The sequence below is a fragment of the Eimeria mitis genome, genomic scaffold (genome assembly GCF_000499745.2).
Source record: "Eimeria mitis Houghton genomic scaffold, Emh_scaff707, whole genome shotgun sequence".
Lineage (NCBI taxonomy): Eukaryota > Apicomplexa > Conoidasida > Eucoccidiorida > Eimeriidae > Eimeria > Eimeria mitis.
The window spans coordinates 2,501-15,771 of NW_024015913.1; the positions used below are offsets into that span (position 1 = coordinate 2,501).

Here is a 13,271-nt window from a genome sequence, read left to right on the forward strand (position 1 = left end):
CCTTTTCATCGTATACTATCAGTGCTAGAAAAATATGAATACTCTTTCTGTCTGTATTCTTTCTGTGTTTGTTTGTTTGTGTATTTGTGTGTATTCATGCATGCAGCAAGGTGTACATGCAGCAAAAAGTGGCAATTTGTTTCTTTTTTCTTTCGTCTTACTGATGAAAATGTAGCAGGAATTTCTATACTGATTATGCCAAGAGGCTTCGCCGCTTATTCCGAGCCGCAATTCCTCTGCATTGAGTCGTTGCACTGCGTTGATGTTGCTGAACGCCCCAGTAACATTCAGCGACATCGTAGGAAACCTCGAGGAAAAGAGCGGAGAAAGCCGCCAGAAAAAGGATAAAAAGAATTAATTTATAAAAATTATTTAAATCGTTCAAAAAAAAATCCTCAAGAGCCGAAATCGCAGCATTTCCAGCCGCATTTCGCTCGTGCTCCTCCGGTGTATATGCAGCTCAGCGGAAAACAGCCAACACCAAACATCCCAGAACAAAAGAAATAAAAGGAAAATAAAAAGGAGGAAACCGCAAAAATATTATTTCGTCGGAGCTCGTGAAACTCTTTCTGAGAAAAGAAGAACAAAGAGGAAACTCGAAGCTTTCAGATCATCAAAGAAGTTGAACTTTCGGCATTTGTTTCTCCCGCAAAATTCCTTAAGAAATATTAATTTAATTTTGAATTCTTCAGTGATTTTTCTCTAAATTACCCTCAATACTCTCTTGGGGCTGTACAGAAGCCACGGCTGTCGTCGCTACTGGCTGGGGGGCCCGCCGCTGCGGTGGTGTTGCCTTCGCTCCGAATTAAACAATTGAGCTAAGAAATTCTATTTTTTATTTTCGTAATTTGAAATGAAGGTTTTGCATTAAAGGTGTGCATACACCTCAGGCTAGAGGCAGCAGCAGCAACAGCAGCAACAGCAGCAGCTGCAGCAGACGCAGCAGTTGCAATATGAGGTATTTCCCAGCCTCTCTCTCTCTCGCACAGGCCAAGAGGAACCCAAACTTATAAATTTTCACAAATATTAACTCTAAATATTAAATGCAAATATAAAAATAATTTATAAAGCTCAAATATTCATCAGCTCAACTCGCACAGTTTTGCATCTTTCTTCATCACCACATTCCTGCTGAAATATATCAGCTTGGTTCAAGCTGCAGCAACAGCAGCAGCAGCAACAGCAGCAGCAACTCTAGTAGCAACAGCAGAAACAAGAGGAGCAAACAACAGCAGCAACGGCAGCAGGAACTACAGCAGCAAACGCAACAGAAGCGTAAGCAGCAGCACCGGGCGGCGCTGGCAGCCGCAGCACGAAGTAAAGCAGCAGCAATACAAGTAACACAAGCAACAGAACCTGTAGCATCAACACCAGCAACAGCAGCAGCAACAGCAGCAGCAACAGCAGCAACAGCAGCAGCAGCAGCAGCAGCAGCAGCAAAGATGGGGCATCAGCTCCCCCAACCGTTTCTGGGGGAAGGGATATCGCCAGAGATTGCGGATTTGTATGAAGAGGCTATTCAAGGTGAATCCTTTATCTTCTCTGCCTCTCTTTTTGTTTATTCTTTCTTCATCGTCCTGCCTGCAGCAGCAGCAATGGGCTTCCGCTGCTGCTGCTGCTGCTGCTGCTGCTGCTGCTGCTGCTGCTGCCCCTCCTCTTGCCGTTTTGCATGATGTATGTGGCGGGGCATTCATCCGCTGTTTATCTGGCTGCGTAATCGCAGCGTTTTAGGGTTTAGGGTTTAGGGTTTAGGGTTGAGGGTTTAGGGTTTAGGGTTTAGGGTTTAGGGTTTGTTGNTTAGGGTTTAGGGTTTAGGGTTTAGGGTTGAGGGTTTAGGGTTTAGGGTTTAGGGTTTAGGGTTTGTTGTTTGCGTTCTCAGCGACGATCTCCCAATGTCAATTGCTACAAAACAACAAAGTTCTTGCCGCCATAGAAAAGGTCATACATGGGGTTTAGGGTTTAGGGTTTAGGGTTTAGGGTTTGGGTCCCTACATCTCTTATTTTTCGCGTTTTTGTTTCATTTTCTGCTCGCTGCAATCGTCAGCAGTAGCAGCGGCAGGAGCAACAGCATCAGCAGCAACAGCAGCAGCAGCAACAGCAGCAGCAGCAACAGCATCAGCAGCAACAGCAGCAGCAGCAACAGCAGCAGCAGCAGCAGTCATTTGTGCTCTGTTTTGCGTCCCCGTCTTGTGTTGGTTTCTCTGTTTTCTCTGCTTCTTTTTTCTCTTCTTCTGTCCGCCTTCAACTGCATGCGTCTATTCCTTGTGTTGCTCTAGGGTTTAGGGTTTAGGGTCTAGGGTTTAGGGTTTAGGGTTTAGGGTTTAGGGTTTTGGTGTTTTGCTGCTGCAGCAATGGCGGCTGTCTCTGCGGCGAAAGCAACTCGAATTTTCTAAGGCTGCAGCGGCTCCCCCCCCCTCGGTGGTGAGCTATATCTCTCTGTCTCTGTCTCTGTCTCTGTTTCTTCATTCGTTTCTTTGTTTTTGTTTATATTTTTATTTATATTTTTTCCTTTAATTTGCCTTTTCTTTTTCCTTGTTTGTACGTCTGTCTGCTGTTTGTCTCGTTTCTCTTTTTTCTTTTTGTTTTTTTGTTTGTTCGTCTTTTTATTGTTTTGTATTTGCTGCTCCTTCTTCTCTTTAACTCGTGCTGCAGGATACTGCTGCAGCAGCAGGCCAGAAGCCAGCAGCAGCGCCAGCAGCAGCAACAGCAACAACAGCAGCAGCAGCAGCAGCAGCAGCAGCAACAGATGCAAACGTCTCCGCCTCCAGCTCATCGGAGCCGCAGCAGAGCGCTGCGTCGATGCCCACCCCCAACAGCGCACAGTTCGTTTATTGTTTGCTGCTGCTGCTTGCTGCCGCTGCTTCCTCCTGCTGCTGCTTGCTGCTGCTGCTGCTTGCTGCTGCTTGCTGCTGCTGCTGTTGCTGCAGCACTCGTGCGTTTGTTTATGGAGGTGATGGAAAGCAGGCAATTCCTTCGTGGTTGGGGTTTCTGCTGTTTTTATTTTTTTCTTTTTTTGTTTTCGTCTGATGCGCTTTCTCTTCTCCTCGCGATGTCTCCGTGTCTGTGGTTGCAGCAGTTTTATGGTTTGTATTCTCCGTTTGTTTTTTATTTTTATTTTTTTTTGTTTTTCTAAATTTGCTTTTGCGTTTGTATTTGCTTATTCGGTTTTTCGTCTCTGCGTTTTTGTTCATCTATTTTCGTGTTTCTCTCTTCCGTCCCCTGCCTACATATATATATATATAAATGTATATTTAATATACAATTTATGTTTGTTTTTGTTTTTATTTTTCTTTTTTTTTGTTTAGGAGCGCGGAAGGGCCCTCCGCTATTCCCTCCGCTGAGCTGCAGCAGCAGACGGGGCAAGATACGGGTAACCATGAATTTATTTTTTTTATATTTGCTGTTTTACTTTTTTGTTTGTTTTCTTTTGTTTATTCGTTTATATTTTGTTTGTTTTCTTGTGTTTGGTTGTTTTCTTATACGCTTATCCCGTTGCTTTCTTTCTTAGGTTTGTTTGTTCAGCTTTGTTTGTTCTTCTCGTTTGTTTAACTTCGCTTTTTTAGTTTATTTGTTGCATTTGTTTATTTAACTTTGTTTGTTTGCTGTGCTTTTTGTTATCTTTGAAATTCAACAACAGTAGTAGCAGCAGCAACTGCATCAGCAACAGCAGCAACAGCAAGACCATCAGCAGCAACGGCAGCACCAGCAGCAGCAGCAGCAGCAGCAGCAGCAGCAGCAGGTGTTTTTGTTTGTTACTGTGCAGATGACGAATTCGCTGATGCGGATGTAGATGAGGCGGAGGACGGGGGGCAGCCTTTTAATCCTTTGTCTTCTGGTGCTGCTGCAGCAGAAGCAACACTTGCTGCTGGTGCAGCTCAAAACACACCCCTGCAGCAGCAGCAGCAGCAGCAGCAGCAGCAGCAGGAGCAGCAGCAACAGAAGAATCGCCGCAACAGCACTGAACAAGATGAGAGCGGTAAGCACTTTCTGTGTTTTTATTTTATCGGTTGTTTGTTGTACTCTTTACCTGTGGCCGAACACAAACAAATATATTTTTTATTTTATTTTATTATTCGTTGTTTATTTTGCTTTATTTGATTATTTTCACTTGTAGAAATGCTTTTTATTTTTTCTTTTTTTGTTTTGTTCATGGTGTGTGTGTATGTTCCCTTTATTGAATTTGTGTTGTTAGTGTTGTTGTTTCGGCTGATCTATCCCCCTTTTTAATTATTTTTGTTTGTATTGTTTGTTTTATTATTTTATTTTTTATTTTTAAAAAAAGAAGATGAAGAAGAAGGAGCAGAACTCACCGTTGATGATGTATCTGACCTCGACGATGCGGAGCCACCAACAACCGACGCAATTTTCGCTTTCTTTGAGAAGGTTTGTTTTTTCTTTTTTTTTTGTTTTTCTTTGTTCCTTTTGTTGTTATTTTTATCTTTTTCCTTGCGTTTTTAATGTATTTTAGTTGTTTATATTATTAATTTTTTATTTTTAATCGTTTTCTTGTTGATGGTACTTATCGGCATTTTACTCAGTTCAATACTTTTTCATTTCATCGATGCTTTCTTTATTTCACTGCCATTTTACTTATTTTTCTGTTTTCTTTTTTCTATTGCTCCAAATTACTTATTGTTTTCTTGTTCGTGTTGTTTCTGTTTTGCCGTTTCTATTGCCCTGTGTACTCATTTCATTGTTATTCTCCGCATTTCGTTGTTTTGTTTACGTTTCGTTTGTTGCTATTTCTCCTCATTTCATTATGTTTACTTTTATTTTGTTGTTATTTATCCTTCATTTGTAATATTATAGTTCGGTTAAGCTGCACTTGCTCTTTGCCTGCATGGTGTGGTTGTCTTAGTATTATATTTACTACATATATGAACAGGAATGCATCACGCGTGTCGTTTTCATTTGTTTTATTTATTCTATTCTTGTTTCATTAATTTATTATTTTTGCAAATATACAAATATATTAAAGCTATGTTCTGTTCAAAGGTAGAGAGGGCCTCTTCTGGTGCTGCACGGCGCTGCAGCAAGTGGAAGGTATCTCTTAGACACGGCATTCTTAGGGTGAGTTGTTGGTTGTTTTCTTTTTCTTTTTTCTTTTTCTTTTTTCTTTTTCTTTTTTCTTTTCTCCTTTGTTTTGAAAACGTAAATTCTCTCCCTTTAGAGGCAAAGGAGAGAGAGGCATCCATTTTATATGAAACTTACAGGCATTTCCTGCTTTATGTACACACACACTGCTATATCTGCACGCTCACACATACTCATATGCCATACTCATATACCTCAGTATATATATACATATATATATATATATATATATATATATACCGCATAAGTTGGCGAGTGAACATTTCTGTTCAGGTTGGTGGCCGCGAAATTCCGTTTGATCGGGCGACGGGAGAATTTTCGTTTTGAAATGGCATCACAGCGCAGCAAGCAAACAAAGAGGATTAAACCCAAAACAAATGCAGGCACAACTGTCTATACACAGAACTAACTATATATATATATATATATATATATATATATATATATATATATATATATATATATATATATATATATATATATAGCCGCAGGAGGTGTCCAAAGAAGCCGGCAGTGCTGCTGGTACTGCTGTGCCGGCGTCTTAGTTTATTTCGTGCATATCTGTGTGTACATATAATCATATATATTCGTTTATCTAATGCATATTTGTTTGAGCTTAATAATTTGCATACTTATATAAAATATTATTGTATTGTATTACAACGCACAAACAACTAGGAGAGGAAGGATCGGCCCATTCACCCTATCCACATCTCCACAGGAAATTTGTTTCAGCAAGCGATACAAAAAACAACTGTTTTTTTGTTCTTCAATACAGCCCCCTTTTGTTTATATATTATGTATTTTATTATTATATCTATTTACTATATTATATTTATTTTGTTTTTTTAGGCTGTCGTACATGAATATAATAGAGTCAATATAACTCCGTGGCATTTGAATTCTGAAAGAGTAGAAAATATAAAATTTCTTTGTGGGTAACTTTGCTGCTGAAAATTCGAGCTGTATGTACACCCGGTATTCGTGTTTTCTTTCCGTTGTTTTTTTTTCTTTTCGTTTTAGTTTACCCCTAAACATGCTTTGACAGCCCCGCGAGCACCTCAGAGGATGCCGCGAAGACGCGGTGGCGTTGTAGAGAGCAGAAACCAAAAACCTAATGCACACAAAGTCAATGGGGGGCCTGATTTGTTAAACATGAAACAAGTAGACAGTAGGTGAGAGAGATCAACTGAGAAGAACACAAAAAAAAAAAAAGAAACAACAGCTAGCAACACAACAACACCTGATGCGGGCGCCTCTTAACTTACTTCCTTTGGCCCTCTCTGCGATATACTAACGGCATATTTTTGAACAAATGCAAAAATATTACAAATAACGATTCAAGTTTTGCTCAGCCCCCAGGAGGAGTGCCTGAAGGAGAGCCAGCGGCTGAGCTGTCGCTGCCCCTCACAGGAGATGATGGTGCGCAGCAGTGGAGGTGCCCATACACCCGACTGCGCCCTCGTCCTAAAGCTGCTGCAACAGCATACCAAGCTGCACCTACTACAGCCTCACAGCCTGTGCGGTGTGCTCTAGATGGCTGCAGTGACAGCGCCAACCAGCAACGCAGCAAGCGATACGGGAGGCAAAGAGACGGTATCTGCTTGGGGTTTCCTACAAATAATCAAGACCTTCTGCTGAGCGCCTGCAGGCAGCTTTCGTCTGCTCGTCTGCTGCTGCTGCTGCTGCCGAACTGCACACGGAGTTCCATTGTTTGGGGGGGGTAAATCAAGAGGAGAAAGAGAAAGGGAATCTAAGTCGGCAGCCAACGCCACCAATCCATGAGCGACCTTACGCTCAAAGCCCGTCAGCCGCCACAGCAGCAGCCAGTCTCTCTTCTCCCCTGCAGCTGAACCGCCTGCTGCTGCTTGCTGCTGTAGCCGCTCCACACTCTCGAGGAGATGCAGCTCATCAGCGGACAGAGAAGCCTTCGTCATGGCCTCAGTTTTCGGCAGCTCTGAATCCCTGTTCAGACGCACACATCGCAAGCTGCTGCTTGTGTTGCTAGTCCTGCTGCTGTTGGTGCTGCTGCTGCTTGTGCTGCTGCTGCTGCTGCTGCTGGAACCCTTGCTGCTACCTATCATTGGGCTGCTGCCTGTTGGGGACCCCCCGCTGCTGCTGCCGCTATTTAGAATAGGCCTTCGTCTTTGTTGTTCTGTTGCTTTTGCTGCTTCCGCCGCGTTTTGCTGCAGCAGCTGCTGCAGCTGCTGCCTCAGACCCCCCTTAACAGCAGCAAGCGAGGTATACGCTTGGCGAATGGCGTTCTCGATAGCAGCACTGAGACAGAAGAAAGCTGCAGCATCTCGAGTTATTTGTTTCATGGGTCTAAATGCTGCTCTTAAGGATTTTATGCGCTGCACTGACGGCAGCAGCTGCAGCTCAGACCCGGCCATCTGCTGCAGCAGCAACCGCTGCACCTCGAGTTCCCGTGCGAGAGCAGAAGCAGCCGAAGACGTTGCTCCTGCTACACCTGTAGCTGCCAGTGCTGCTGCCGCTGCTGCTGCTGCTGCTGCTGCTTCTGCTGCTGCTTTGGGAGCAGACTCTGTGTCTGTACCGCTGTGTTCACTGTCTGACACTGCCTGCCGCAGCAACTCCGAATGCCTCAACCCGTCTACAGAAGCTGCTCGCAGTGACGGCCTCCCCATCTGCTGCTGCTGCTGCTTCATAATCTTAAGACAATGGGATTTTCGCTGTAACAGCGGATCCGGCAGCTGCTGCTGCTGCTGCTGCTGCTCCTGCTGCTGCTGCTGCTGCTGCAACTTGTCGGTGTCTTCTCTCTCTGGAGACGACTCGGAGTGCGCCCCTGGGGGCCCCTCCCAACCCCCTTCTTTCCTCTTGATGTACAGCTCACGCGCTACGGGGTCTGCCTGCAGCAGCTGCCAGCATGACGGCTGCCGCGGGGCTCCCCACATTTCTATTCTTGCGTCGCAGGGGTCGTCGCCTGCTGTGAGGATGAGGCGGCGCAGCGCAGCCACCAGCAGCTGCTGGTGAAGCCAGCGTCTTTGTTTGTGTCTTCCAGGCTTCCTGCTTCCGCTTCCTTCACTCTCCTGCTGCTGCCTCCTGCTGCAGCGAACTCGCACACGATGCGCCTCCTCACCTGCGCTGCTGTTGCCCGCATCGGTGGTGCCGGTTGTCAGTCCGTCTGCTGCTGCCGTTGTTGCTGCTGCTCCTGCTGCTGCTCCGTGCCGATAGCCACATGGGATAGCACCTGCAGCGGCTCCTCTGTCTTTCGTGCTGCTTGGCGGCTGCAGCTGCCACCTCACGCGTCTGTCCGTTGCCTCCGCCAGGATGCGAGGAATGCGGCCTCCTGCTGCAGTTTCCAGAGAAGCTTCTGTGTCAGAGAGGCTCCGTGCTGCCGCAGCAACGCGCGCTGCAGCCTCAGCCCTTAACGCTTCGTTTGGGGGAACCGTAGGCGTAATGAACTGCTTCTCGATTGGGAGGCTGTTGCACGAGGATGAAGGCGAGGAAGCTGTAGGGGGTCCCCCATGGCCCACAGGGCCCCTGCATCCCGGTTCTCCTGGCGGCACCTGTGGCGCCATCTGCCGCTAAAGATGTATTTCACTGCTGTATGCAGATCTTCGGCGAGAAGACAGATCAGAAATCGGGAATGCGAGGCACCCTCTGTTGCTTCTTATCATATTCACAACCCCGCAGACATCGTCGCCTGTGGGCTTGAAGGATGCAACTGTTTTGGGGGTGGTTCTTCTGAATGGCGTGAAGGCGGAGTGAGGGTCCGTTTCTGGAGAGTTTCTCTGCGGCGATTAAATTGCCGAACTAGGAACTGCATACACAGACAACAACATGAAGCTGAAGCTAAAATCTACAAAGTCAGTCCTCCACCATGTTAAAAAATACACAGAAGATAAAAGTATGAAAATTTGCAACTTGAAATCTCGGAATGGATGCCGGACGTAGGTAGCTAGGGGCTGGCGGCTGGCAAGCCGGACGCATGTAAACGAAAGCGGCTCATTTCTGAGGATGAGAAGAAACAAGTGAAGGGAAAAATATATTTTAAAAGGAAAAATTCATTACTTCACTTTATAACATCTTCGAAAACTGCACTGTCAGTGTTGTTTAGCTTCTTAAGGAGCAAACTTCAATACTGATGTGGGATGATCATGGCTTTTTTTTTGTTGCCGTTCAGCACAAGCGGACCTCCAGATTAGGAACTTCCACTAAATTTGCTTGCTTTTATTTCAGCAAAAATAAAATAAAGAGAAGCAAATTAATATTCCACCGTCTCCTGCGGAGTCCTAGCTCTTTAACCTCAATGCTGCTGAAACCTGCAAAGCGAAAGCGTAGCTGCACAGACAGAGCTCTCCATGCACAGCCAAGCGAAAGGCACACTTTAACGCATCATGATGCTTTAAATATATATATGGATGTGTGGTATACACTATTGCTTCTTGACTCTGTCTGTGGCTATAAGAAAGCTGTGCTGCGATGCGCACTTCTTTTGTAATTCTAACAAGGGATTTCCTTATTTCTTTATTCTTTAGTTAATAGATGCCCATCTGTTTTTTTTTTCTCCATGCACCCCGCGGAGTACGGACGGCTTCAACAAAAAGCTGATGCTTATCTTCTGGGGTCGCTTCCCGTATAGCTGTGGCGTCAATCCGTACACAAGCAATTCTTCAAGCATTCCTGTCTGTCACATCTACATACATACCTTATGCATCTTATTAGTATCGCCTTGCTGTCTATTTTTGTGCAGTATTACTTTTATTTATCTCGATTCAGACAATTTCATGCTAATGTGGTCATCTGTCGAATAAGGACTTCTGTATCAGCAGAAAATCCAATGTGCATGAAAAAGACAAATGGCAATGCTTAGAGGCAGTGAACTCGCCTTACTATCACTACTATTATTAATTTGTGTCACTACACTATTATTAATTTGTGCCACTATTAGCAATAGTAACGCAGGAGTTCAATAATGGTCATAATAACAATAGGAATAATCTTACTATCACTAAACCTTCGCTTTGCTTCTATCATGCCATTAAGATATAGCCTTTATGGTCGTTGCTACAACAGCTGTCTACACACCGGAGTTCCTCTACGGGGATCAAGCGACGGACAGAGGCGCGCAACAACATATATATCTGGTACGTTTCTCGCGTTTTCTCTGTAACTGGATGTGTGTTCTTCTAGACTGCAGTTGACGTTCGATACACTGTATAGGAGATGAGAAGATCGCATATATATCAATTTGTTTGTAGTTTAAACAAATATTGTACGCATTAATTCGCCCCGCTTTAATTTCCTATTTCTTCTTCACTAGCGAGCGGCGGCTACACCTCTGAGAGGAAAGCCATATTGCGTAGACGTGCGTGACTAAAACAATTTTGAACATAAAAAAGGTTTTGTTGCATTTTAGATGCTGTTCATTGCGGAAAACTAACGAACCAGCACATAACCGCACAAACGGAGAGCCATCGGGACGCGTTCCGTATATATGTATATATATACGAAATAGTGTATATTCATACTACATACGAGCAAAACTAGCATTGTCTGCCCATTGTTTTATTCGCCAACGACGAGTAAAATTATCTGGTGGTCTCCGTGACAGCTTGGGAGGCAGGCGGGCCCGCAGGCGTTTTGAGCGATGAGTCGTCCTACGGGATATTCATCGAATGGAAGAAATTAAATATTCATCGAATATTTCATTTCTTCCATCATTTGGTGGTGGGCTGGTCAACCTGCATTTGACGATATTACTTATTTTTGCTGCTTCGCTTAACCTGAGCCTTTAGGACTTTGAACTCCTCCATAGAATGCTCTTGCAAGAACCGATGTTTCTGCCATTTGTACATGCGTTTAACAAATTTAAGGTATTTCCGAGACGCCGTTGAAGGAGGGCGACGCGGCCAAGTTATTATCGAGTCAGAAACCAAAGGACTACCAGACAGAGCCTGGCAGTGCAACAACTGCTGCTGTTGCGGCTGCTGCAACAGCCGCTGCTGATCCTGCTGTTGTAATTGCCATTGCTGCTGCCCTTCCTGTTGCAGCTGCTGCAGTGGCCACCGCTCCTGCGCTGGCTGCAGTTGCTGATGTTGTCGCGTCTCGCTTTGCTGCTGCTGCTCCCTCAGTTCTGTTTCCGCGGCGTCATTGTCCCTTTCGTCATCAGCTGGATCATTATTGCCCACATCAGTAGAGTGGGCCGAGTCGAGTTCCGGTTGTTCTTCGTCGTGTGTCTGGGACCCAGAGAGAAATGCAGCAAATATTTCTTTTTCTGCGCAGTATTCCACTTCATACAAATCGTCCTCGCAGCGGCGGGCGGCGTCAGATTGCCGCTTCTCTGTAGTGTGCCTCATCGTCACCTGAGTCCCGCAGTGCGGACCACCGACGGGGGAAAGAGTACTACTTGAAAACCGGCTATCAAAAAGTCAAAAAGGAAATTAAAGAGGCGAAGAATGCGCGAAGAATAAGGTTAGCACTTAATAAAATAAAAAAGGAGCAGAATTCTCATCTCTAGTGTCCTTCATGGGCAAATCGATTCGCTGCGTCTAGCTGACGACTGAGCGAACCACCGCCGCACACCCTCGCAGCCTTGCAGCTGATGGCCAGGAATCGTTTCTAAGAACACCCAATATAGGAATTCATATACCTTGGCTTAGAGCTTTTGCAGATTTACACACTCGTAGCAAGTGCTTTGAGCCAACGAAACAAATGCCCACGACTGCTGCCGCCGAGAAAGCATCGCGACCGTCAGTCGTCTCCGTCATCTGTAGCCATCAAGACACGATGCTGAATTCTTTTTCATATTTAAACATGTTTTAATTTCAATTACGTAAATCATTTACTAACAAATATACAAAAGAATTCTCTCCAGAAGGATAACCAGCACACACTGCGAAGCAGTGTTCATTGCCGTGCTGTCGATACCAGAAGTATTTGGCGATATTTGCTTTGCCCCACGTTCCAGAAACATGAGGAGTTTGAGGTATTAAATAAACCTTTTTCGTTTCATCCACTGCACGACCACGCACTGTCTAGAACTTGCACACGACGCAGGGCCGCACTGGGAGTGCTGGTGGTCTAGTGGTTTCAATGAACAGTTTCAACGGTTGCCGTGACTTCTCCGCCCTTTTAATGGAAGCATAATACATTAAGAATCAGTTAAAGGAGTAAATACAGAGCTACAAGCTGTTCAGCTGGTTGACGGCCAGGCTTGAGTGCGCAAGCAAACTGGACAGAAGATAAGGCAATCGTGCCAGATAGCCAGGATCTGGGGCTGGCTGTGAGACTGGCAGTTGCCGAGGCGTTGATCCGCAAGAGTTCAGCAGGGGGGTAAATCATTACTCTTCCTAATTCTAAGTGGATTGGACCAAAATTAAACTGTTCCGTTATGTTGTAACGTTATTTTAAGGGCTATGCGCTGAGTGTATCTCGATTGTGCACGAGTAGGTATAAATGCTCTAAGCTTCCACTGCTTGCCGGTCCAATTGTTCACTACACACGGCATGAGCCAATGGGATATCCAGATACAGCATTGACGCACGCCGTGACTAGTGGGCACTGCTCTAGTGAACAATGCTCTAAGCTTCCATTTAGAATACAAAATAATACATACTACAAATTGCCTGCGTAAACCATTAGTATAGCACAATATAGCATAAATAATATGGCGTTCATTATTCAGCGTTAAGCACTGGATTACACGACGCAAAAGAGGATATTTCGTCTCAAACAGTGCTCTAGTTCGGTGATAGTGATATCCGGTAGTTCAAGACGCTGATATTTGCATACAAAGCCCAAATAACAATGTTGGCAGAATAGATAAACCGAATACATAAGCAGCAGATTACACAAGCACAGTAAATGAAAGGAATGCATAAACATAATGCATACACAGAATGCTAAATAGCAAAATAGCGGGCGAACGCACGCATAAACTGATCGTGCTCGCTGACTTTCAGGCATCCAATTCAACAAAAACAACAGCTCCCCTAAACAGCACCAGCCTTAACAATTCTTATGCATTTCTACTAGCTGTAATATTACAGTGATCCACTATATATTTGTTTTATTTTGTTTCCTTTTGTTTTTCTTCTGTTTTCTTCTCTCTGGCTGTCTCTGATGCTACTCTCCTTTCGCCTTATGCTCTCATTCTCTCTCCTGCTCTAGACGTTCCCTTTTCCCTTCCATGTATATATATATATATATATATA

The 13,271-nt window shown here is 44.7% G+C and overlaps 4 protein-coding genes across 4 annotated transcripts in view; 1 reads left to right on the plus strand and 3 right to left on the minus strand.

The window, feature by feature from the left end:
• The window catches only part of EMH_0020270 (uncharacterized protein), a gene marked incomplete at both ends in the record, with an annotated part of 2,696 nt that extends 2,399 nt beyond the window's left edge, over positions 1-297 (minus strand). Inside the window, one exon of the mRNA XM_038022984.1 lies at positions 162-297. Coding sequence (XP_037878838.1) covers positions 162-297 — 136 coding nt within the window. The remainder of the gene's footprint in view (positions 1-161) is intronic.
• Positions 298-953: 656 nt separating this feature from the next.
• Positions 954-4,227, plus strand: EMH_0020280 (uncharacterized protein; the record flags this gene model as incomplete). Its single annotated transcript, XM_038022985.1, has 8 exons — positions 954-958; positions 1,169-1,524; positions 1,880-1,938; positions 2,350-2,421; positions 2,653-2,822; positions 3,306-3,370; positions 3,764-3,976; positions 4,193-4,227. The coding sequence occupies 8 exons, from the start codon at positions 954-956 to the stop codon at positions 4,225-4,227; spliced, it is 975 nt and encodes a 324-aa protein (XP_037878839.1).
• A 2,399-nt stretch (positions 4,228-6,626) lies between these two features.
• EMH_0020290 (uncharacterized protein) lies at positions 6,627-8,633 on the minus strand (the record flags this gene model as incomplete). The annotated part of the gene is made up of 1 exon (XM_038022986.1): positions 6,627-8,633. One exon carries the CDS (start codon positions 8,631-8,633, stop codon positions 6,627-6,629), a length of 2,007 nt encoding a protein of 668 aa, XP_037878840.1.
• Positions 8,634-10,814: 2,181 nt separating this feature from the next.
• Positions 10,815-11,414, minus strand: EMH_0020300 (uncharacterized protein; the record flags this gene model as incomplete). Its single annotated transcript, XM_038022987.1, has 1 exon — positions 10,815-11,414. The coding sequence occupies one exon, from the start codon at positions 11,412-11,414 to the stop codon at positions 10,815-10,817; it is 600 nt and encodes a 199-aa protein (XP_037878841.1).
• Positions 11,415-13,271: the final 1,857 nt, after the last annotated feature.